The sequence below is a fragment of the Schistocerca cancellata genome, chromosome 9 (assembly GCF_023864275.1).
Source record: "Schistocerca cancellata isolate TAMUIC-IGC-003103 chromosome 9, iqSchCanc2.1, whole genome shotgun sequence".
In the NCBI taxonomy this organism is placed as follows: domain Eukaryota; kingdom Metazoa; phylum Arthropoda; class Insecta; order Orthoptera; family Acrididae; genus Schistocerca; species Schistocerca cancellata.
In genome coordinates, this window is record NC_064634.1 from 193,245,883 (window position 1) to 193,272,647 (window position 26,765).

General features: G+C 44.5%; 1 protein-coding gene across 1 annotated transcript in view; it reads right to left on the bottom strand.

Moving 5' to 3' along the window:
• LOC126100535 (GPI transamidase component PIG-S) overlaps nt 1–26,765 on the bottom strand; it is a 49,389-nt gene that overhangs the window by 15,290 nt on the left and 7,334 nt on the right. Inside the window, exon 4 of the mRNA XM_049911152.1 lies at nt 16,905–17,123. Within this exon, the coding sequence (XP_049767109.1) occupies nt 16,905–17,123 (219 nt within the window). The remainder of the gene's footprint in view (nt 1–16,904; nt 17,124–26,765) is intronic.

Here is a 26,765-nt window from a genome sequence, read left to right on the forward strand (position 1 = left end):
CACGCTTAACACAGAATAAGCTCTCCATTGGCAGTGACAGTGTTGTTCATTGTAATCAAAAATCTTAATTTAAATAAGTTTGGTGTAACTGGAGGCATATTGAACACAAACAGTGGTGAGCACTTAAAGAGTACTATCTGACAAACTTTTCTTGCCAAACACACTCCCTCGCTCTGAATTGGTAGAAGTTGCTAGCATTCGGGAAAACTTCAGGCCGCTAGACTTTTGTTTGCCCCACTGCCAATCTTGACAGCACATGAAGCACTTTACTACACAATAATGGCTACAAAAATGTTAATCAAAGTACTGTTATCATATCTGCTTTGCTTTTGAGAACTGAAATAGCAAATCTTACAAGGCACCCCTCGAATGGGAGGTCACAAATTCAATCTTCAGTAAGACTCATTTGAACATGTTGTGTTAACAATTATGATAGGAAAAATATTAGCTGCTAATGACTCACAATGTGCATCAGGACAGTGACAGAAAATGACTGTCTGGGAGATGCAGCGATCAACCTTCTATGGGACGTATCTGTTACATTTCAAGAAATGGACATTACCAACATTCAAAAATGTTCAAAACAAAGATTAATTTGCACCATGAAAACCGAGTAAAAAATGGGGCATCACAGTGATCATAAAAGTTCGCACCATCAAGATTGGAGGCAAACTCGTTGGGATTTACAAACTGAACAGGACGTTCAGCTAAGTATCAACTCTTAAAGAATGCATCTAGAATCATATTGGCATAATGGGGTGATGGGAACTGATGAAATGTGCTGGCCTGCAATCAAATGCTAAATAGTTCTGTTGTGGAGCTTATTGTAAAACTGTCTATCCTTTAAGTCGTAGCTACAGATAGTGAGATAATACATTGGAGCGCCAAAGAAACTGGTATAGGCACGTGTATTCAAATATACATGTATTGTCGCAGAAGAAGTTGAGTAGCGCAGTTGCTGTAGTGTAGTGGTTATGATACTAGACTGTTGCATGGAGGGTCACGAGTTCAAAACTTACCTGAACTGTATAACTATAATTTCTTTATTCGGTTTGAGTACATTCGAGAAGTATCCACAAATGGGAAGAATCATTGTACTGGAATTTTCTGTAGCTGTATATATAGTGTATGTGTCTGGTCGGAGGCAGTTCGCTCTGCGCTCTTGTATGTGCAAGTGCTGAATAAAGCTTCATTAAGTGAAGTTAGTGTTCGTCATTCATCTAATTACATCTTCTTCTACATGACATTATTCTGGTGGAGGCGCCGGATATTGGAACTTGTGATACCACACATTATCGACGACACAGTGGCTCCCATCAGGCCACGACGGAGCTGCCGTTTACGTGGCAAGAAACCCAAATTTGAGCCATATTCAACAGATCGCAATCTACCGGAGACAGCCCTGTTGATGATGGACAAGATCCAAACAAGGGGCTGAAGATATATGAGCATATAGGCAAATTTAACAAATGGGATGACGCTGTGTGTTTGGCTAATGTATTTTTCTACTTGGAGGGCACTGCCAAGCAATGGTATGAGAACAACAAGGAGAAGTTCACAAGCTGGAAGTATTCCAGGTGGAAATATGCAAGTATTTCGGCGACACACGACGATCGAAGTGCAAGGCTGAAGATAAATTAAAGTGCAGGGCACAGCATCCAGGAAAAACGACAGCATCCTACATTCACGTCGTCTTGGAGCTGTGTAAAACAGTGCACCCTCGAATGAAGGAGGAAGATAAGGTTGCACATCTCATGAAGGGTGTTGCTGAGGACATGATCAAGCCTTGCTCCTGAAGGAGGTTTCGACAGCAGATAACTTCATAAAATGGTGCCACTATATCGAGACAATGCACCAAAAAAGAATTACATGCAAGAAGTTTTTAACGGCTTCCAAACGTTGTATCAATGTCTGTGATGGAGGAAGGAACCGATTTCACAAGTGTTCTTCGTCAGATAGTGAGAGATGAAGTTCAGAAGGCACTTTGACTGTATGGCGAGCAAAAACCCGAGATAAGGGAGGAAGTGGAGGCAAAGTTACGTTCTTACAATGCCGCATGAGGAACCTGTTTGAGCACCAAGAAACATTGACGCCTTGAGGACCCAGGATAACCAACCAGTATGCTTCCACTGCGGACGACTGGGACATGTGGTGCGCTATTGTCACAAAAGGCAGCTGATATTTGATTATGCCCGCACCAAGAGACAGCAGACTGATCTTAGCCGACACCAACTCCAGGACGGAGAAGATGAACAAGAAGATGTGGGTGCAGGACGATGTAGGTCACCATCACCACTAGGTAGCCGCTGAAGAGTACGCTCCCCAACACGCCGACCAAGGTCTCCATCGCTGTTTAGAAGCTCCAGGCCGCTGAAGAGAAAAACCCTCCGCTGTTGATCACTACAAAAATGATAGGAAACTACGTCGATATCCTCATGGATGGCTGACCAGCTCAAGCTCTTGTGTACTCTGGAGCATCATATGCAGTCATTTCGGAGAAGTACCGTCGCCAGTTGCAGAAAACCATATTCGTCGACAACAAGACATCTCTGCTGAAGGTGGCTAATCGGAAATATGTAAAACCTACAAGAAGATGTGTCATTCATGTGGGTATAAGTGGCCATATACAGCCCTTAGAATCTGTCGTCTTACAAGAGTGTAGTCATGACATCATTCTCAGATGGGACTTTTGAAAGCTTCTCAGGCAATTATAGATTGTGGTCGCTCGGAGATTATGCTAGATGAGATGACATACTGTGGACAGGAAGATGCGCATCCGAGTGTGTGGAGACTGTGTGTGCTGGATGAAGTGATCATTCCTGCAGTCAGTGCTAGAAAGGTAACTGTCATGTGTTATGCCATGCATCAACCCATGCATCTTGTAGTGGAATGTAAGAGAAGCATACCACTGAAGAATAACTTGGTCATCCCAGCCTCTGTCATCTCGTTTAAGAACGGATTTGGTGAATTGTGGATAGTTAATTGTCGCTGAGAACCGCAGATCCTTCCAAGAGGCAAACGCGTAGCAAATGCTGAGCTGTTAATTGCAGAACAGCTAAGTGTCATAGAAACTTCGCACGCCGAGTCTGTGGGCAAAATTAGTGCTACCACTACGAGACAAGATCTAGCTCGACTATCACCATATCTCACTAAGGAACAACAGAATAAGCTACTTGCCATTCTTCAAGAGTTCTCTGAATGCTTCAATCCACAGGTGAAGAGAAAATTAGACACATTGATGGTGAAGCATTGGATTGACACTGGAGACAATCAATCAATAAGCCATAGACCATACCGTGTGCCAGCAACGTCGAATAATTCACGACAAGGTGCAGAAAATGAAGAAGAATGACATCATTCAGCCTTCGAAGAGCCCAAGGTCATCATCAGTGGTCCTCATCAGGAAGAAGGATGGCAGTTGGTGCTTTTGTGTTGATTACAGCAAGCTTAATAAGATAACTAATAAGGACTTTTACCCTCTTCTACGAACTGACGATACACTAGATTGTCTGAAGGGGCCTACATTTTTCTCAACCATGGACATGTACTTTGGATACTGGCAAATCAAAGTAGATGAGGTTGATCACGAGAAAACTGCATTCATCACCCCTGAGGGCCTGTATGAGTTTAAGGTAATGCCATTTGGTTTGTGTAATGCACCAGCAACTTTTGAATGGATGATGGATAATCTTGTAAGTCACCTGAAGTGGACAATGTGTCTTTGTTATTTAGATGACATTATAGTGTTCTCAGAGACATTTGATGAACACATAAAAAGACTGAGGGCCATTCTCTTAAGTGTCTCCATCAAGCTGGACTGAAACTTAATCCAAGAAAATGTCTCTTTGGGTCAAAAGAAATCACAATACTTGGACACCTTGTTTCAAATGAAGGTGTGCGCCAGACCCACAAAAGGTGAGATCTATAACGGAATTTCCTATTCCTAAAACTATTAGAGATGTGAGAAGCTTCCTCGGATTATGTTCTTATTACCGTTGTTTTATCAAAGACTTTTGTATCAAAGCCAGGCCACTCGAAGAGTTGTTAAAAGCCAATGCTACATTTATCTGAGGTGGTGCTCAACAAGATTCTTTCAATGTGCTGCGAAAGGCTTTGACGACTGACCCTGTACTTGGTCTGCATGATGAGAGAGCACCTACAGAACTACACACAGATGCCAATGGGTATGGGATCAGTGCTATTTTGGTGCAAATTTCAGATGGAAAAGAGAAGGTTGTAGCCTACGCTTCTAGGACACTTGCAAAAGCCGAGGGAAACTACTCAACTGCAGAAAGAAAATAACTTGCTGTGATCTGGGCCATGTGCAAATTTCGACAATATCTCTATGGAAGCCCACTCACAGTTGTTACAGACCATCATTCACTTTGTTGGTTGGCAGGTCTTAAGGATCCAACAGGACGACTCGCCAGGTGGGCACTACGTCTTCAAGAGTATGATATTACCACTGTGTACAGAAGTGGAAGAAAAACACCAAGAGACCAACTGTCCCTAAAAAAACCCTGTGCAAGACCATCACGACTTTGATGAAGATAGTGACTGTCTCGCTACACTCCAGGATCTCTCTCCTGAGCAAAAGGAGGCCACCAAGATATCTCAAATTATGCTTGCCTTAAACTGGTCAGAGGATGTGAAAGGACTATTTAGGGTAGTTAATGGATTGCTTTGCAAGAAAAACTTCGATGCGTTTGGAAAGAGGTGGCTACCGATGATTCCTAAATACATGCGCTTAGATGTTCTACAGAAATTCCATGACACGCCTGAGGCCGGACATTTAGGATTTATGAAGACATATGACAGGATCTGCAAGAGATTTTTCTATACAGGTTTATTTAGGTGTGTCTGTCACCATGTGTCACACTATTGAGAGTGCCAGAGGAGAAAGGCATTTCCTCAGAAACCATCTGGCTGACTCCTATCAATTCCACCAGCCGAAATGCCTTTCCAGCATGTTGGGATTGACCTCCTCGGACAATTTCCAATGTCTGCTAGTGGCAACAGATGGATTATTGTTTGCACTGATTATACGACACACTATGCCATTACAAAAGCTGTGAAGACAGCTGAAGCATTCGAGGTAGCCAAATTCATTGTAGAACACATTGTATTAAAACACGGTGCCCCAAGGTCATTAATTACAGATCAAGGGAAAGTTTTTCAATTGAATCTTGTGACAGAGATAAACCGTCGGAGCAACATTACTCATCACATGACGACTGTTTACCATCTGCAAACTAACAGGCTTACTAAACACCTTATAAGACGTTGGCTGACATGCTATCAATGTTCGTCAATGTTGAGCAGAGCAACTGGGATGAGGTGCTACATTTCATTATGTTTGCCTACAACACCGCCAAACGAGACACCACAAGATTTACACCATTTTTCCTGGTGCATGGTCGTGAGGCGACGGCGATGATGGACACTGTGTTTCCGTTATGTGCCGATGATGTGGACAACAACTACATCGGCCAGGTGTTAACCAGAGCTGAGGAAGCTCGGCAGTTAGTTCGAATCAGCACACTGCAGGCTCAAGAAAACAATAGCCAAAGGTATGAAGCGAGCCACCACCCTGTTGTTTACCAGCCTGGTGACCTCGTCTGAATCTTCACTCCTGTTCAGAAGATCGGTCTCTCTGAGAAGCTCCTCAGGCGCTACTTTGGACCTTATTTGGTTGTAAGACAGTTGTCTGATATTACTTATGAAGTTGAAGATTTCGACTCCATCACAAGACGATGAAAGATTAGAGATATGGTCCACGTCCATCGAATGCAACCCAGGATAAATTTGAAGCTCCAGCAACATGCAACAAGTGGAAAGGTGACGAAGATCGTAGTGGCAAGGGAAGTTCTAAGAAGATCACCGCCAGGGCGAACATCAGTCATCGGGAGTTGGAGTATGTAGGACCAATGACTCGTTCCCGGACTAGGAGGACGTAACACCAAGACGCTGTTCTCTTAAGGAGGGAGCAATGTCACAGAAGAAGCTGAGTAGCACAGTCGCTGTAGTGTAGTGGTTATGATACTAGACTGTTGCATGGAAGGCCGTGAGTTCAAAACTCACCTGAACTGTAAAATTTTAATTTCTGTATTCAGTTCAAGTACATTCTAGAAGTATCCACAAATGGCAAGAATCATTGTACTGGAATGTTCTGTAGCTGTATATATACCGTATGTGTTCTGGCCGGAGGCAGTTCGATCCCCGCTCTTGTATCTGCAAGTGCTGAATAAACCTTTGTTAAGTGAAGTTAGTGTTCATCATACATCCCTTCTTCTACGTGACATTATTCTGGTGGAGGCGCCGGGTATTGGAACTTGTGATACCGTGGCTCCCATCAGGCCATGATGGAGCCGCCATTTACGTGGTGAGAAACCCGAGTTCAAGCCATATTCAACAGATCGCAATCTACCGGATACAGAAGAATAAGATGATGTTACGATGACAGCAACTGTGTGCCACCACATGAGACATCCTTCCAGGTTCTCTGGTGATAATGGCCAAGATCCAAACAAGTGGCTCAAGGTATATGAGCATACAGCCAAATATAACAATATGTGACAATATGTAAATAGGCAGAATACGGTGCTGTGGTCGGCAACACCTACATAAGACAACAAGTGTCTGGTGCGGTTGTGAGGTGGGGATTTTCTTGTACGACCATTTCATGAGTGTACCGTGAATATCAGGAATCCGGTGAAACATAAAACCTCCAACATTGCTGCAGCCAGAAAAAGATCCTGCAAGAACAGGATTAACGACAACTGAAGAGAATCGTTCAACATGACGAAAGTGCAACCTTCCGCAAATTGCTGCAGATATCAATGCTAGGCCATCAACAAGTGTCAGTGTGTGAACCATTCGATGAAACATCATCGATATGGGCTTTTGGAGTAAAAGGCTCACTCGTGTACCCTTGATAACTGCACAACGGAAAGCTTATGCCTCACCTGCGTCCGTCAGCACAAACATTGGACTGTCGATGACTGGAAACATGTTGCACGGTCGGGCAAGTCTCATTTCAAATTGTACCAAGTGGATGGACGTGTACAGGCATGAAGACAACCTCATGAATCCATGGACCCTGCAAGTCAGGAGGGGCTGTTCAAGCTGGTGAAGGCTTGTGATGGTGTGGAGCATGCGCAGTTGGAGTGATGGGGACCCCTGATATGTCTAGATAAGACTGACAGGTGACACGTACGTAAGCATCCTGTCTGATCACCTGCATCCATTCACATCCATTGTGCATTCCAACAGACTTGGGCAATTCCAGCAGAACACTGTGTTACCCCACACATCCAGAATTGCTACAGAGTGGCTCCAGGAACACTTCTGAGTTTAAACACTTCTGATGGTCACCGAACTCCCCAGACATTAACGTTATTGAGAGATGCCTTGAAATTTGCTGTTCAGAAGAGATTTCCAAGCCCTCTTACTCATACGGATTTATGGGCAGTCCTGCAGGATTCATGGTGTTAATTCCCTCCAGCACTACTTCAGACATTAGTTGAGTCCATGCCACGTCGTGTTGCAGCACTTTTTCGTGCTCGCGGGGGCCGTACACGATATTAGGCAGATGTACCAGTTTCTTTGGCTCTCCAGTGTATGTTATAGATGTGGAAAAAAAAAACCAGAGGCTGAATTTGTTAGTGGCTCCATGTGGTATGAACAGCAATGAAACATATTTTTCAGAAGGGATATTTTACTCTAAAGAAGTATGATTTTTATATGCAGACCAGGAATGAAGCAAAAGCAAGTTATTTTGATCAGCTACTGGCCAAAAGCAGTGCTCATACCATAGCTGCAGTTCTCTTACATCAATTTTGCCACTCTTATTTACTGCGACGTAAATATTCCCTACTGCCCTTGCAAGTTCACGCACACGAGAAAGAATTGTAGGGGGTAGAGCACCTTCAATTCTCACAGAAGAATAAATAACTTTCCAGCCAATTTATCATCCAGATTAACGGTTGGCATAATTGTATACGAGTGCATTAAGGCACTGAAGTTAGTTGATCTCGATACAGCTCTCTTCATACCTCTAATCTCGAAGGTACCTTTTGTATACACTTCCTCTTCAAATCCCAATAGGTTGGAGTTGAAATCAAATTCCTTAGTGAACTATGGAACAAGTTTGTTTATTTCATCTACAAATTTTCGGACTTATTCTGCAGATTGATGTGTCACATCAAGTTTGTTTGAAATTTTGTAGTCTTCCAATTCTGTAGCTATGTTTGAAGTTACGTGACCATCCACCGCTTCCTTTGAAATCACTGTAATCTATGTCGCGCGCAATATGACGTGCATAATGTCGTAAGTCACTATCATTCACATCCTATTAATTGTTTTGAGCGACCTCAAAATGCACTAACACCAGTTTTTGTAACAAGTGTGCTTTGTCCTCCCTTAAACATCTGTAGTTTTACATATGTGCTATATGGTCATACTGCTGCGGAGTTATTCAAAATCTGTTCATAATTATTTTTTTACTATGCTGTGGATGATCTTCCATGTACATAATTATGTTTGGTGTCAGCTCCTTGGACAATAATTGTGTCTTACTATGTTTCACTTGAGATGGGATATTGTTTGTTTGTTTTTGTTTTAGGGCACTTAAACAACCTGGGTCATATGCACCCACGTCTGAATTGTACAACATGAAGACAAAAAAGGAGTTAAAAACAACTACACATTAAGCCCAATCGATGGAAGGAAAAACAGTCAAAACCAGGGACTTGGAGAAGGTTCCATAGAATATGCCATAGAGAAATGGATGACCTGAACTAAAGATTAAATGCCCTTTGCCATATTGCTACAACAGTAAAAAGTAAAACACGGTTGTGAGTCCGCGTGTCATTCGCTAAAACGACCAATAACTGAGACAGCAAAGGGCAGTGAGCACAAAGTGCTGGCGAAGCACCACTTACCAAATAGTGATGGCTAAAAAGACAGTGCCCGATATACAACCTAGCTAAAATGATCTCCTCATGGCGAGAGGACTGAGAGGAGCTCGTCCAAGCCACTGGGAGAGCCTTAATTCTCTGGAGCTTGCTCCCAAGAAGGAAGGAGCAGCAGTGACGCCAAAGTGACACCAACTGCTGACAGACAGAAACACAGAGATCAACAGAGGGAATGGAAGAACTAGTGGGCCGAGGTAAGAGGACTGCAGCCTTGGCACCAGAGTCAGCGACCTCGTTTCTCGCTAGACCGATGTGAGCAGGAACCCACATAAACATCACAGTAACTCCATCAAGAGTGAGCAAGTGTCAGCTTTCCTGGACCCATTGCACTAACGAATGGACAGTGTACAAAGGCTCTGAAGGGCCCTGAGCGAGTCAGAACAGATGATGCAGCTGAAAAGCCTGTATTGCTGGATGTACTGCATGACCTGATACAGGGTGAAGAGCTCTCCCGTAAATACTGAGCACTGTTCTGGAAGCCGATACCGAAAAACGTTGGTGTCAATAACAAAGGCACACGCGACACCACGGTCAGTCTGAGAGCCATCAATGTACAGAAAGGTACTATTGCAAAGTTCCGTACAAAAGTCATGAAACTTACGGCGATAAAATAAGGCCAGAGTAGTGTTCTTAGGAAGCAAATGAAGGCCAAGGTGGCCAAGGTGAACACAGGCTGCCACAGAAAGCCAAGATGGTGAAGAGTTCACACCAATCAGGAAAGTGGCAGGTAGCGTGAAGTTAAGCTGTCGGAGCTAGAGCTGAAAGTGAACTCCAGGAGGTAAAAGAGAAACGTGACATGCCCCATACTGGCAATCAAAGGAGTCATTGAAGGAGGCATAGGACGGGTGGCCAGACATGGCAGACAAAAGGCTGAGGAGAAAGTCACAGTGGTATGACAGCGGTAGTTAGGCAGCTTCTGCATACAGACTCTAACTGGGCTAGTGTAAAAGGTGCCAGTGGCCAAACGGATGCAATGATGGTGGATAGTATTGAGACGGTGTAAGAGGGATGGACATGCAGATGCATAAACAAAACACCCATAGTCTAGTTTTAAATGGACAAGGGACCAGTACATATGGTGGAGGGTGGAACGATCTGCTCCCCAGGTAAGACACGTGGGGGGACCAAGGAAGCTTCCTATTGAGCATGAGTCCCACGAATTTCGTAGTTTGAACAAACAGAAGAGCAACAGGCCCAACATGGAAAGATGGTGGAAGAAACCAATTGCCCCATCAGAAATTCATACAAACAGTTTTGGCAGTGGAAAAGTGAAAGCCATTGTTGATGCTCCATGAGTAAAGACTCATCACTGAAGACGCCACTCAAGGACACAAGTCAGTGGAGAACTGCAATAGATTGCAAAATCGTCAGTGAAAAGGGGGAGGAGATGCCGGGCATGAGACAGACCATTATGGGTTGATGGCAATAGCAAAGAGGATGATGCTCAGCACAGAGCCCTGAAGCACACTGTTTTCCTGGATGAAGGTGTCCAACAAGGCAGAACCCACACGTACCTTGAAAACTCGGTCTTTGAAAAATTCCTGAAGGAAACGGGGCATGCGGCTATGAAAGCCCCACATATAGAGAGTACGGTGGATACTGGTCCTCCAGCAGGTGTCATAGGCTTTCTCCAAATCAAAAAACACGGCGACAGTCTGGTATTTCCGCAGAAAACCACTCATGACAAAGTGACAAGATGGTCAACAGAAGAACGGCACACTTCAGAATTCACACTGTGCAGTGGTTAGTAAATTGTGAGACTCTAGCCACCATACCACCCAGGCATGAATCATACATTCCATCACCTTGCAAATACAGCTGGTGAGAGAAATGGGGTGATATCCAGAAGGAAGGTGTTTGTCCTTACAAGGCTTGGGACTGGGGATGACAGTGGCTTCATGCCAGCATCTGGGAAATGTGCTCTCTGCCCAGATGCGATTGTACATATAAAGGAAAAAGTACTTGTCCACAAGAGAAAGGTTCTGCAACATCTGAATTTGAACATTGTCCGGCCCTGGAGCGGAGGATCAGGACGAAGTGAGAGCATGATCTAGCTCCCTCATATTACAGTTGCATTTGTAGCACTCATGATTTTGGGAAGAGAGGAGTACTGCCGAAGCCTCCTTCACTCGTTTCCAATGGAGGAAGGGAGGGTGACAGTGGTTGGAATTTGAAATCTCCGCAAAATAGCGGCCCAAAGTGTTGGAGATAGCAATAGGATCTACTATGACATCATCTGCTACTGTCAGGCCAGATATTGGGGAACAGACCTAGGTGTCACAGAGCCATTGGAGGTCGGGCCACATGACGGACGAGGGAGTGGAACTTTTAAAAGAACTAGTAAAGGAAATCCAGCTAGCTTTCTTGCTATGCCAAAAAATGCGACAACACTGTGCATGCAACTGTGCATGAATGCAGTTTGCCATTGTAGGAGGACAGTTAAGAGCGTGGAGAGCATGTCCCCGTGCGCGAATTGTGTTGCAGCACACCTTTGTCTACCAAGGGACCGAGAAACAGCGGTGTAAAGAGGAAGTGCAAGGAATGGAACATTCTGCAGCAGTAAGGATAACGTTTGTAAGATATTCTAATTGGTCACCACAACTGGAGAAATGTTGTTTGTAGAAGGTTGCCAGGGAGGAGTAAAGCCTCCAGTCAGCCTTAGAAAGCTGCTATTTGGGTGTGCACATAGGTGGGGTAGGAGTCAGCAGACAGACAGAACACAGGAAATGATTATTCCAGTATGTGTCAGAGAGAACGGACCACTTGAGGCGACTGGCAAACTGGGCAGTGCAGACTGAGAGGTCCAAATGGGGATAATTGTACATGGAGCCTGAAAGGAACGTGGGTGCTCCCATGTTAAGGCAGATGAGGTTAAGTTGATTGAGTGGCAGCCACGAGGGCACCTCTTGGACATGTTCTGGGAAGAACCCCAAAGGTGATGACGGGCATCAAAGTCACTGAGCAGCAGAAAGGGGCGACGGAGTTGCCCAATAAGCTGGAGGAATTCTGCCCTTTCTTCTAGTTATTGGCTCATTTCTTTCACCAGCTGTGTTTGCAAGGTGATGGAACGTAAGATGACAGAGGGATGTAAACTGTACAAAGGGAAAAAGTGAGGAAGGAAAATGAGGACTGCAACACCTTGAACCCAAGCAGTCAGAGAGATAGGTTGCCTACGAACATCATCCTGGATGAGCAGCATGATTTCCTCATGAGATGGAGTGCCGTCCTCTGAGGTAAGGTCAAAGTGGACTGGGAAGAAATGCGAGAGATCAAAATGGTCGTGAGGACGCAATTTTGTTTCCTGGAGGCAGAGAACAAGCAGACGCTGCGATTCCATGAGCAGCCGTAAGTTCTCTTTGTTGGATCAAAGGCCACGAACTTTCCATTGGAGGAGAGTCACGATGTGGAAAGGGGAGGGGTGTCATCTCAGTGGCTGCCGAGTGCCAGCCTTCAAAGACTCACCACTACAGGGCACAGAAGACCCTGTCCATGAGATCTACGGAAGCGTTCACATGCTCCTTCTGTTGGTCTACGGGGTTCACAGCAAAAAAACAGTTAGCAGACAAGGAGGCTGGCTGGGTGAGGGTGTCATGTGGCAACACCATCTAAGAGGATCTCCGAATTCGCAAAGGAGAAGACTGTTTGCCTTTGTTTGATTTCTTGGAGCCTTTCCAGTTGGCAGAGCAAGACTCAGATGTTTTTTGGTTGGAGGGACACAGAAAGTCTTCACTGGAGTCCTCCTTCTGCCCTTTCCGGCCTGCCAGTTGTGTTGCAGGTAACTCTGCTCCATAAGGCAAAAGTTTGGTGGCTTGTTGCACAGCTGAAGGAGACAGGGATGCTACCATAACATTGGGCAATTTTACAACTATGGTGCTGAATTTGAGGTCGCATGGTCTGTGTGGCCGTGTCTTTCATGAAGCAAGATTCAGCAAGAATCGTGCTGTAAGTGCCGGATGGTAGAACGCAAGGTTTCCAACTAGCCAACAACTTGTGACCTACTGGATAAGGCACTTTTTCCTTCACCCAGATCTGGATAGCCCGCTCATTGAGATGCACGGGAAAATCTCGGGAGGTGGTGGTATGGTTACCATTGCAATTGATACACTGGAGAGAAGCAGGTGGACAATTGCCCTTGTGAGCATCCCTACCCCATGTTACATATTTGGCTGTGCGTTGACAGGACATTTGACTGTGGTCGTAACGATGACACTAGTAGTAGTGCATCAGGGTCGGAATGTAAGGTCGGACTGTGATAACTTCATAGCCTGCTTTGATCCACGCACAACTCTATCAAAAGTGAGAAAAAGTGTGTGTGTGTGTGTGTGTGTGTGTGTGTGTGTGTGTGTGTGTGTGGACACTAAGGATGCATCTATCGTTTTCATCACCCAATGGACTGCAATGATGCCTTCCTCAGAGAGGTATGTTTGGATTTCTGCCTCGGTCAGACCATTGAGCAGCCTAGTGTAAATAATACCATGGGAAGAATTCAGCATTTGATTGGCCTCAACATGGACGGGACAGCCATGGAGGAGCAAAGCTGCAAGCAGTTGTTATGCTTGAGAATCAGAAGTAGTCTCCAAAAGCAACATGCCACTGCATAAACAAGAGCACGATTTACAGGGACAGCAATTGCATCAACACCTTCCTGAATACTAAATGGATTTACCGTAGCAAAGGACTGACCGTCTTCAATACATGAAACCACAAGGAACCGTGGTGCATCTGGGAGGCTCTCTGAATCATTAGCCTCATTCCGTTTACATTTAATAGACATTGACCCGTGATGATGATGATTGGCTCATTGTGAGAAAATCCCCCATGGTTGCCAGCATCCTTCCAACTGGGGGGTGGGGGGTGGGGGGGTGGGGGGGCTCAAGAGGGGCTGCACTCACCTTAGGTGATTGTTCACACCTCAGGTCACACCTCCAGAACGCTTGACAGAGGGACCAATTGGCAATTTTGGAAGGTAGCAGCTCAGTCAATCACTCCTCCCTGGGCCTGACCTGTACCAGGGAGTATATGCAAACCCTACCTGTCGAAACGGGGCTGTGAATTATGCTTTAGCAGGTCAACTGTCACACGACAGATGCATGGGCCGGCCTTCAGGAGCACACAGGAAAAAAACCAGTTGAGAGACTGTTCTGATATCAGCTACTGAAAATGCAGAACACATTTCCAAAAATATCCCAGACATATTCCCCAAAGGAGGAGCAAAAGAATAGCAGGAGGACAGACACACACCATGGAAGGGAAAACATGCTGCAAAGGCTGAAACCCCATAGTAGCCAAGCACAAACCCGCCAAAGAAGTGCCAGCCCCATTGAGGGTGGGGGCCACCTGTTGCTGTATCACTTTCACTTGTTAAGCATGTATCGTCATCACTGTATTCTTCAGGTACACTGTCTGCACAGTCGAGCGTATACGACGCCACACACTTCAGTGACTCACCTTGCAAAAACACTTAACATTTCATCTGCCACTTCTTTCTCACTCTGCAGAATTCCTTGGGTTCCTTTCTGATGAAATGTCAAGTTCGGCAACCGTTGTAGATATAACACAATGCTTGCTTTGTCTATCATTGCCATTGCTCTGTTTTTTATCAACACCACTAGCACTGTAGCACTGTTGTGAGTTACTGACTAAGCAGTTCAACTACACTTTGTATCTTCATGCTGTTCTCACCACTGCATACCTCCAGTCCCGCCCCCTGTTGCCATTGGCAAACAATACTGTGGCTGGATGGTAGACAATAAGTGGGGCATTAAATGCCACAAACATCATTGGCCTTTTGCAACCTCGCACTCCAGGGGTCCTTGTTAGAAAATTAAGCATAGTAACGTTCTTCATAATCCAACTCGAGTGAAATTAACTATTTTTTATTGCAATATAACCAGATTTTTAAAAATAATTTACTAGTTGTCTTCAGGCCTAATAAAGATATTGTCCAGATTGTAGCCTGCAAAAACATATAATTACACAGATATATTACAATAAAATGAAATATACCAAGAGTGGCAACATAATCCCGTAAACATTTACACTTTTTAAGTATGTGGAAGAAAAAAAAAATGTAAATGTGGTGTCACCGCCAGACACCACACTTGCTAGGTGGTAGCTTTAAATCGGCCGCGGTCCATTAGTACATGTCGGACCCGCATGTCGCCACTGTCAGTAATTGCAGACCGAGCGCCACCACACGGCAGGTCTAGAGAGACGTACTAGCACTCGCCCCAGTTGTACTGACGACTTTGCTAGCGACCACACTGACGAAGCCTTTCTCTCATTTGCCGAGAGACAGTTAGAATAGCCTTCAGCTAAGTCCATGGCTACGACCTAGCAAGGCGCCATTAACCATTTCTAGAGAGAGTCTCACTTGTATCATCAAGAATGCTGTATACAAATGATGGATTAAAGTTAAGTATTACAGAAGCTACGTACTTTTCTTTATAGCATTCATTACGTATCCTGTTTCAGACCTCAGCAAGCCTGCTTGAATTTAACGCGTGCATATTGGCTACTTCCGAGTGGCGTGGCTGTCTTGATACGCCACAACAGTAATTACATACGAATTTTGGCTCTACGTATGGAGTACAAGTAATACTGCAAAGCAATATGAAATGGGATGAACACATGAAATCATTAGCGTAAAAGATGAACAAATGATTTCATTTTATTGTGTGCATTCTAGGAAAGTGTAGTGATCTGTAAAGGAAACTGTATATGAGGCAGCAGTGCAACTAATTCTGGATTACCGCTACAGCATTTGGAATCTTTATCAAGTAGGTGTGACATTGGACAATGAATGAGTTCAGAGATGCACTGCTTACAGGTCAATATTAGCCAACCACATGAGTGTAAAAAGATATGCCAAGGGAAGTACAATGAAAATCTATGGACAAAAGGTGTGAAACTCTGTTGGATGTATTTAGAGGACTGGCATCTGAGGATGACTGTGCAACAATTGTGCCCTTCGGAGATCTCAAGTAGTGATCATGAGAAGGAGACAGCAAGAATTATGGCATGCACTGAATCATGCCACTTGCTTTATACATAGATGGACTAGGACTAAATTGTTAATACTGGTATGAAGAACATGTGTAGATGTGGATGAATCTTGCAGTGCTTGTAACTCTTCACTGGCTTTGGAGTGTATAGTCATACCTTGAGGTATAGAAAACATGACTTAATGTATTCGAGTAACAGTGGACAATGCAATCATACAATAAAGGTATTAGTTCTCAGGATAAAGGTAGCAGTCTTTTCTATTCTGTCCTTTATTGTTCTTATTACGATTTTCACTTCACAAACCATTCTCCTTTTGCAGTTTCTGAAATTTTCAGATGTGCTATATCTCCACAGGCAACAACATCCTTATAATAATTCAGTGTTGTTTAAGTCTGCTGTAATTAGAAACGGTATGTTCACTAACAAAACATGTTCTGCACAACACAGTGAAGAATCAAACAGTTTCTTCAGTATCCAGATGAAACTGCAGAGTAAAATTCGCTACGGACACAAACGAAATATGTATACAGATATGCGTGAAATATGCTTTTCTCTCTCTCTCTCTCTGTCTCGTGTATGTGTGTGTGTGTGTGTGTGTGTGTGTGTGTGTGTGTGTGTGTGATGGACAATTTGCGGGCAAAAAGCTCGTAGCTTATAATGATTAGCTTCCTCTCGGCTCTAATGCTTTTACTTTACCTGAAAATCACCAAAAAGGCAACATTAAAAACCTGTTACTGTACCTGTCATTCAGTATTGGAGAATAAGTTATAGAAAACCCTGAAATGTATATAAATTTGGAACTTCAGAAATATAGTTCGACAAATATTTGGCAGGCAGAGAAATACATCCAGTTGTTTAAAGCATCAGCAACAGAACATTGTTGCCATTTATGAATTGCAGAACCTGCAATAACTGTCAACTTACCACTTATTGCCTGAGGTAAATCCCAATGGCTGGTATTTAAAGATTCAGGATCAGGATTAACTGCTGTGACAAGCAGGTTGTAGCCCTCAGCTGGCGGCAACCTGTAACGACTGGTATAGTCTCTCTCTCCAGTCTGTGAACTCAAGGACTTCATAGTTTGAACAAGTGTCTCCTCCTGCAACAGCCACTTGTGAAGAACATCATGCATGCGTAGTGGACCTGGAATCCAACGTATTTTACTAGCTTCTAAAGTTGATACCTTCCATAACAACACAAATATACTGTATAGCTTAAACAATGAGGCAATAATTATTGTAAATATTGTATACAATAATGTTAAACCTCATTTCATACATAGAAAATTGCATACTAACTCAAATGTCATATACAGAGATATACTATGCTTTTTCCCATAATTTCTATTACATTACATGCATTTGGTGAGATGAGTACCAACTAAAGTATGCCGGTGGCATATGTTTACTGCCAACTTCCTTGACCCCTCACACACAACTTTCTTCCCTAGTCAGTTGAAAAACATTTTCTAGCCACAGCTCCTTCAAAATGATGCGAGACAAGGACATCACTTTCTGTATAGTTGAGATTATGGGCAAGATGATTCAGAGCATTCTAATGAAAACTTAGGAAGCCTCAGCATTTTTATGTGGCTCGGGGTCAAGTACTATCTTGCAACAAACACCCTCTGCCCTGCCATACTAGCCCTCTCCTCTTATACTGAATGGTCGAATAAAATCTTATAAGGATCATCCAGTATCTGTTGACATTTACAGATAGACCTTGTATCAACAAGCTAATCAGAAGTATCCCTTGTTTAACAATAAAATGAGGAAACATTCACTGTATTATCAGATTCCAAATCAGCACTTACTAACCTGAAGTATTTACACAGTAGAAGACATACTATTTGTCAAACTCTTCCTGATTATTGGGGTCATCAGTTCTGAAGAGGTAAAAAACTACAGTAGTCAGAAGACTTCAGTGATAAGTGGTTTGTATCTAGTCACTCTCAATAACACAGTATGTAGTGTTGTACTAGCCATTACAGGAGATAATAAAAGTTATGCTACACTGTCTTGCATGTTTCTCACAAAAAAGTGTGAGGAAGTAATTCTAGGTTCGTAAGACTACTTGGAGACAGTTATGGAGTGATCGGAGAGGAAATTATTATAGCTTCAGAAAATTTGTGATTGTGTGAACTGATACGACATCTGTGGCATTGAAGTGCCATTATAGATGCCGTTTGTGGCACTAGAATGCCAATAATGAAAACAAACATATCAATAAAGCACTTTCACAAAATATTAAAGCATTTGTCAGTTTCATGCATCACTTCTCGTTTTGTACTAATTCTTAGTGCTAAACACATAGTGCATGTGTTGCACCATATCTGAATTAGATAGGTGGAGCTTGTTTCCATCACATTGTTCCTCTCTCTTTGCAGCAGTAGATGTGAAGGACAGAACTTGCTTCTTTCACTGCCCACACCCCCCTCTGTAAGTAACCATGAAAAGTTCGAGATACAGTACCAGTAAGTACCCCATTCCATACAATATACAGAAACTGTTAACATTATTCCATAACTGCCAACTTATTAGCCTCTGCTGGGATAAAGCCATATTGTGGCATTAACAGAAGTGAAATTATGTGCATGTTTGCTAATGTCACCTCTCACTGTGGAGAAATTAATCAAAGTGAAATACCAGCTACCAATTTCATACAAAGATTTGGAGTTTCAACCACAACAGTGTGAAATAATGGCTGAAGTCCTCCAGAAAAAGGAGAAGAGATTATAGATGTATGTACACACACACAGCACTAATCATGGCTGCTACAAGTAGTATCTGCTCCAAATCAGTTTAACAATAATCCTCCTGTGTCCATAATATGGTAAACAATAAAATCATTTTTGGGCGAATTAATTGGCATGAAACCACAAATGATCTATTTTAGGATCTGGTAAAAATTAATGGTTTCTTGTTGACTTCAATAACATCTTTATTGGCCAAGAAGAACTACACTGTTAACACATAGTTCTAACCTATGCAATCCATCTTTAACTCCAGCATCCACGGGTTCTTCCACCGCATACTGCTGTTGGCAATTTGTTTCTGCTGGCCATAGCCAATCAGGGGACAATATACAGTAGCCAATAAAATAGTTAAATCTAATAAGTCGTTACGGCAGAAGATAAGAACTGATTACTTTTGTTCTCTAAACAAATAGTGCAAGACAGATGTGTTATAACCTTTAATCACCAATAATTGCATGGATATTCAAACACACTCACTTACTCACTTAGAAACAATAGCTGGTTACATGATAACAACTTAGTATCTCTCATTCGACTGCCATGCCGTGACATGCGGCTGGCGCCGTTCGTAGCTAGGTGGCGCTCCCGCGCTCAGCCAAGTTGCGGAGCGCCTCTATCGCCGTTTGTGCGTACTGTCGTGGCGGCACTGTTAAATGTCATGGCACTGTCACAACACTTTTCCCCCCTTGAAAAAAAAAACCTCACTTCCTTGGAGACATGGACAGTGCGGAGACATCCATGGCCTCTTGTGAGGCCCTGAGAAGATCCCGCGGAGAGACACGAGAGTATGGTCGAAAATGTCCAGGGCGGAAGCTCGTGCGTGGAACATGCCTCCCGGACGAGATGATGGGTGAAAACTCCGGAGCAGCATCCATAGGTGTCGTGGACCTGGGGGTGTGCTCCAGTGAGATGGGTCCTGGAGAAGGCGGCATCGCGACTGGGGCCAGTTCCGGCGTACTCGAAAGCGGTAGTGACGTCGGCTGCATCAACACGTACGGTAGATCGGCAGCAGCAACAGGACTGGCTTCTCGGGCTGGTGGAGGCGAAGGAAGGAGCGGTGGCACCGGCGTGGCCACCACTCGTGGGCGCATCTGGTCGTAATGGCGAACAACCATGCCGTCGTCCGTACGTATTTCACAAAGCCGGCGCCGCGAAGAGCCTTGACCACCCCTGGAATCCATTTAAGGCGAGATCCATACTCTCATGCCCACACGTCGGCGCCCACCGAGTATTTTCCCGCACTAGCGGACACAGCACAAGGCCTGACAGGGTGAAGCAGGTGCAGCAGAGTGTGGGGCTGGCGGCCATGCAACAGTTCAGCAGGGCTGCGATCACCCAGAGGCGTGAAGCGATAAGAACTCAGAAATTGCAGCAGAGCGTCATCTGTGGAAAAATCACTAAGGAATTTTTTCATCTGGCTTTTGAAAGTGCGGACAAGGCGCTCGACCTCCCCATTCCATTGCGGATGGAAGGGCGGTGCTGTAACATGATAAATCCCTTGTCCAGTACAAAAATCACGGAAGGCCTGCGAAGAGAACTGAGGGCCATTGTCCGTGACGATCATGGATGGAAGACCTTCTAGCGCAAAGATTTTGGACAAAGCCAGTGTCGTCGCCGCAGTGGTGGGCGACGGACATCGAACAACAAACGGAAATTTCGAGAAGGCGTCAATCAACAGTAGCCAATAAGTACCGAGGAAGGGGTCGGCAAAGTCAGTGTGCACCTATTCCCATGGCTGTGCCGGATCAGGCCACGGAGAGGGCATTGTACGAGGTGCAGGCAGTTGTTGCGCACACTGACCACACACAGCACCCATGTGGGTGATGCCCAAATCAATACCAGGCCAATAAACGTGCCTGCGGGCCAGGGACTTAGTCCAAGAAATCCCCCAATGGCCTTCATGCAACAGTTTGAGAACATCTTTGCGAAGAGAGGCTGGCACCACGACCTGTGGAGATGCGCCATCCGTGGCCAGAAGAACACCACCATCACGAACAGACAGACGAAGGCGCAAGGCATGGTAGTTGCGAAGGGGATCCAATGCCCGGCCCTTGGTCCTGTGCGGCCAACCCCGTTGAACAAAACCGATCACCTGACGCAGGACCAGGTCCCGCGCAGTAGCCGATGCGACCTGCGAACCTGTAAGTGGAAAACCCTCGACCACACGACGTTCTTCCTCATCAATGTGGAAACAGAGTAGTTCATCACGATCGAAAACCGGGTCGGGGCCCATCGGCAATCGCGACAATGCGTCAGCACTGACATGCTGGGCCGTGGGGCGATAGTGAAAACGAGACAAGTATAAGGCCCAACGTTGCAGGCGGTGAGCTGCCTTATCCGGAAGCGACGCCGATGGGCTGAACAGAGAGACCAGCAGCTTGTGGTCGGTGATGAGGTGAAACTTAGAACCATACAAAAAAATGCTGAACTTTTATAGAGCATAAATGATAGCGAGCGCCTCCTTTTCGATTTGAGAGTAACACCGTTGCGCATCGTTGAGGGTCTTGGAAGCATAGGCGATGGGTCGTTCCGACCCATCCTCATACCGATGGGTGAGAACAGCCCCGAGGCTATACTGTGACGCGTCAGTCGCCAGAACCAAGTGCTGACCCGGACCGAATATGGCAAGACAAGGCGCCGACTGCAAATGAGCCTTCAGGTGGACAAAAGCCTGCTCACACTCGTCGGACCAACAGAAAGGGACGTTTTTGCGTAACAGCTGATGCAGAAGATGAGCTACCGCTGCCACGGATGGAATGAATTTGTGATAAGAAGCAATCTTGCCTAGAAACGCCTAAAGTTCTTTGACCGTAGACGGCCGGGGTAGAGCGTTAATGGCCGCAACGTGCTGACGTAGAGGACGTATACCCTCACGAGACAAGTGGAAACCAAGATACACAATGGAGGGTTGGAAGAACTGTGACTTGTCCAGATTGCACTTCAATCCAGCCGAATGCAAAATCCGAAACAGTGAACGCAAATTGCGAAGCTGCTCCTCAGTGGAGGCCCCCATGACAACAATGTCATCCAGATAGTTTATGCAGCCACGAACGGAAGCCGTGAGCTGTTCCAAAAACCGCAGAAAAATGGCCGGCACACTAGCGACGCCAAATGGTAAACGCTGGTACTGATACAACCCACAAGGAGTGTTGATGATGAGAAATTCCTTGGAAGAAGCATCCAACGGCAACTGAGGGTATGCCTCCGATAAGTCAAGTTTGGAAAAGAACTGGCCCCCAGCGAGCTTGGTAAATAACTTCTCAGGACGGGGAAGAGGATAAGTGTCAATGAGGCTCTGAGCGTTGACAGTGGCTTTAAAATCACCACACAATCGCCGACTCCCATTTGGTTTAGAAACCACCACGATTGGCGATGCCCATTCGCTGGAGGTAACAGGAAGGAGAATCCCTGAAGCTGTTAACCTGTCTATCTCAGCCTTGACAGGTGCACGCAACGCCACCGGAATAGGGCGTGCCCGGAAAAACTTAGGGCGAGCTGTAGGTTTAAGAGTAATGTGGGCTTCAAAATTCTTGGCACGACCCAGACCAGCAGAGAACACGGACGAAAATTCAGAACACAATATCCTCAGATATGAGGTGCACATCATCATCAATGGAGAACCCGAACAGCTGGAAAGCATCATAGCCGAACAGGTTTTCAGTGCCCGCATGATCCACCACATAAAACGTGAGGGGCCTAACAACAGACTTGTAGGCAGTGGAAGCATCAAACTGGCCAATGATAGGAATTTTCTATTTATTATAAGTTCTCAGATTTCGCGTAACTGGAGACAAGGGAGGGGAGCCCAACTCCAAATACGTGCAAGAATTAATAAGAGTTACTGCAGAGCCAGTGTCCACTTGCATGCGAATGTCTTTATCCAGAACACGAACAGTAACAAACAACTTATTTGTTTGAGAAAGCACACAGTTAACATCCATGTCCGATGCCTCGTCGACAGGAACTTTAGGGGACTGACACACAGAAGCAATGTGGCCTTTTTTCCTACATGAATTACACGTGGCCCAACGTTTTGGACACGCGGCCCTGTCATGCTGTACGAAACAACGTGGACAAGAAGGAAGTACGGAACGAACCTGCTTCTGTGGTTGCTGTTTTCGCTGCGAGCGTTGCGGCCCAACGCGACGTTGTTTACGCGAGTGAACCGCCGGCACATCGTCGTTCTCCTGTGAAACAGGCAAATTGTCCGTGTCGAAAGTTGACTGCACAGCGCCTACATCACACCACGTGTCTATTTGCGCGCCAGCAGCGTGAGACACTTCAAAGGATTCAGCGATGTTTAGAACTTCCAACAACGACAGGTTTGGCAGTTGTAGGGCACGTTGCCGAACTTCTTTATCAGGAGCAAGCCGTAGAATAGCATCCCTAACCATTGAATCAGCATAAGACTCATGATGAGTGTCTGTGACAAACTGACATTTCCTACTCAGACCGTGTAGTTCCGCCGCCCAAGCCCGGTAAGATTGATGGGGCTGTTTACGACACCGGTAGAACGCCATGCGGGCGGCAACGACGTGGGGGTTTTTGCGGTAATAGTTAGACAATAAGTCACACATTTCTTGGAAGGACAGGGAGGCAGGTTCCTGCAGAGGGGCTAACTGAGATAGCAGCTGATAGATCCGTGGGGAAATCCAAGATAGAATTAATGACTTACACAGAGGAGCGTTGACAATGTCGAAAGCCAAGAAGTGTTTCTGCAAATGCTTCTCATAATCCTCCCAGTCTTCAGCGGCCTCGTCGTAAGGAGGGAATGGAGGCAGAGAAGAGGAAGACAGACGATGAGTAAGCGACATCGACAACACCTGAATAGCAGCCGTCAGCTGTGTTTGTTGTTCAACGAGCACTTGCATAAGCTGTTCCATGTCTGACCCGTCACGAACACACAAATCCACAATGCAGTGAAAATATCCCATCCTCATCACCAAAAAGTGTTATAACCTTTAATCACCAATAGTTGCGTGGATATTCAAACACACTCACTTAGAAACAATAGTTGGTTACATGATAACAACTCAGTATCTCTCATTCGACTGCCGTGCCGTGACATGCAGCCGGCGCCGTTCGTAGCTAGGTGGCGCTCCCGCGCTCAGCCGAGTTGCAGAGCGCCTCTATCGCCGTTTGCGCGTACTGTCGTGGCGGCACTGTTAAATGTCGTGGCACTGTCACAACAAGATGATTATTTATCTGGTTAACCTGGGATATAAGAATGGTTCCTGATTTTCATATGTATTTCTTGTATTGCATGTTTCTCAGACTATGACAAGATTTCTTGGGATACTGTTTTGTATTCCAGTTTCATAGCTCCTTTGCAAGTTGGCGAAGCCAATGAATGTAAATTGGAGGAAAACTGACTGTGGTAACAGACTAATCTATAGCATACTCCAATGACAATTTCAAAAACTTTGCAGGTATTTTTGAAACATCCCATTTTCAGAGGTTGTGGTTACTCAGAAACTGAGGTATTTTTGAAATGTTCCAATTTCAGTAGTTGTCATTACGCAGGAACCTAAGAATACAGTTTTGATTTTACAGAACATTCTGCGTTATATGACAATATTCTGGATAATATATTCCGCCACATAATTTCATGATCACATTGATTCCATCGTCTTGTCTAATCATCCAAACCATAAATTGTTGAAGTCCAATTCCCATCTTCCACTGCGCAAACTATTACTAGCTGCAACACACAGTGGAGAAGCTGCCGACATGGTACGTGGAATTTTACCCAGAGTTAATAGTGAATTGTATACAATGTTGTATGAAATTTGAATATAATTGTGTTAGCAGAAGTATTCTCTGACACATGGAAAACAAAATTAGGTTAAATAAAATGTGACTAAAACATTTAAAATAAAATTATAGGCTCTCCCATATATATTCTCCAAAGAAAATTTAAATCTCTAGCAAGTGATACTGGATTGGGAGGAGATCATATGACAGTGATGGCAATGCCAAAGGTTTACACTAAACACACTTCTCTCAGGGACACAATGCCCCTTCTCAAGTCTGTCACGGAGTATAACTTGTCTCTTGAGGAAGCACTGGGCTTGGAAAGACAAAATGAATACATGTAGACCACCTTGAAAACCAATTTTGTGGAGCTGTCCGCGAATATTATGCCTCCTGGCAGTAAAGCACACCTTTGCAGGCATGCATGCGTTTGTGTGTGTGTGTGTGTGTGTGTGTGTGTGCGCGCACTTGCATTTAAGTTGACCAAAATTACCTACTTAAGCAAAATGGTAACTTGTGCTGCTAGTAATACAACATTCTATGTGGGTTTCTTTTGATTCATTTCCAAGACACTACAGCATGGTAGGGTCAATTCCATTGTGATCAGTCAGTATCTCAAGCAGGGGAGGGCAGGGCACTTGAATGTTCTCCCTGACAGATTTCAGCTTCATAAGCTGTGTGGAGATAGTTGTCATTTAATGTAAAGAATGAAGCATTATGGTATGGTCTTATGGCTCCAGACTTTTTCCCCGGCATTTAAGCTATATCTACAGATATGCTATCTACAGTAAATGAAACCTGCTATAATGAACTCCAAATAATTCAAACTGCACACATAACTGGAATGATTTTTCCTCTACAAATATGTTCCAGAATCCATATTAAACACAAGCAGTGTAGGGAAAGACTATCTACTGTGACCAACAAAATGAACTGTCATTGGATGTACCACCTATTTCACAAAAACACGTCAAAACCAATGAGCTTGCCATGTAACTGAACTGTAATCACAATATCTTACAGAAGATGGTGGAAAATTTAATACAGTAAATTTGTTTAAAATGAATTTCACAGCAGCTGACATTTGATTTGCATGAGAAAATGGCAGAAACCTGCTGTGATCTATCTGAAGAATTCGTAGCCAAAAAAATACATGTTAGTTTCAGATCTGGTGACAGGACTTTAAATAGTGGTGACTCATTCTGATCCAGAAACAAAGAATCAATTTGTGATGGTGATAGTAATTTATTCTGAAATGGGATTTGTCAGCTTAAAAAATTTAAGTCATAAACAGAGGTATATGAATACATGTTTAATGGGAAGAGGTCGGATTGTTGGTTATGGCCTTTTTGAGGGAACCACCCATCTTTTGTCTGAAGTGATTTAGGAAAACCACAGACAATCTAATCATGATTGCTGCAGAGAGAATAAGCCTTCCTCCTCTCAAATCTGAGGACAGGGTCTTAACAAACGCACTACCTCACTGGGTTATACCTAAGGTATAACATAAGGTATTTACATACTTGAAAGAAGTTAGCTTTACTCTCTCAACACTTATCACTGCACACACCAAACATTTTTGCAGATGACCTTAATCCCAGGACCATGTTGGCACACCTCTGTTTTGTCTCCATGTCATCCTGTCTGAAAAGCTCAGTTAGCATCTCCTCACAAGGAGTGATGTGTAGAGCTTAGAAAGCTAATGCCAGTATTATGCACTTCAAACACTGGGTGTACAATTTTCCTGCAAAAACATCATACTGTAAATATAATAATGTATGGAAATTTATGGTTGAGAATAACAAATTGTTTACGAATAAAGGAGACGGCTCACCTAAAGACAGAAGTACTGTGTCATTGACAGATACACACAAACAAGGTACAGAGCTTTATTTGGCTAGCTTTGAGAATGGAATTCCTTTCTCAAGCTGTAGAAGGAAGAAAAACACACTCACACGTGTTCCTACATTGTGCTCATTCAACTGCCAGCTCTTTCCTGGCCCACAGCGAGTGTACTGGGGTGAGGTGGGGGTGAGGGACGGAGAGAGGTGGGAGGCAGAGAGTGGGTTGGAGGCAAATGTCTAGTAGCTTGTGGGAGAGAGGGGAGCCGTCCATGGGCTACCTAGGGGTGCAGGTATAGGTGGCACACAGCAGACAGCTGAGCACTCGATTTCACAGACTAGGGCATGAGAGGACAGCACACAACTGGCTCACACATACTGGGCAGGATGGAAGAAGTACCTTGGGTAGGATGTACCTCATTTCAGGGCATGATG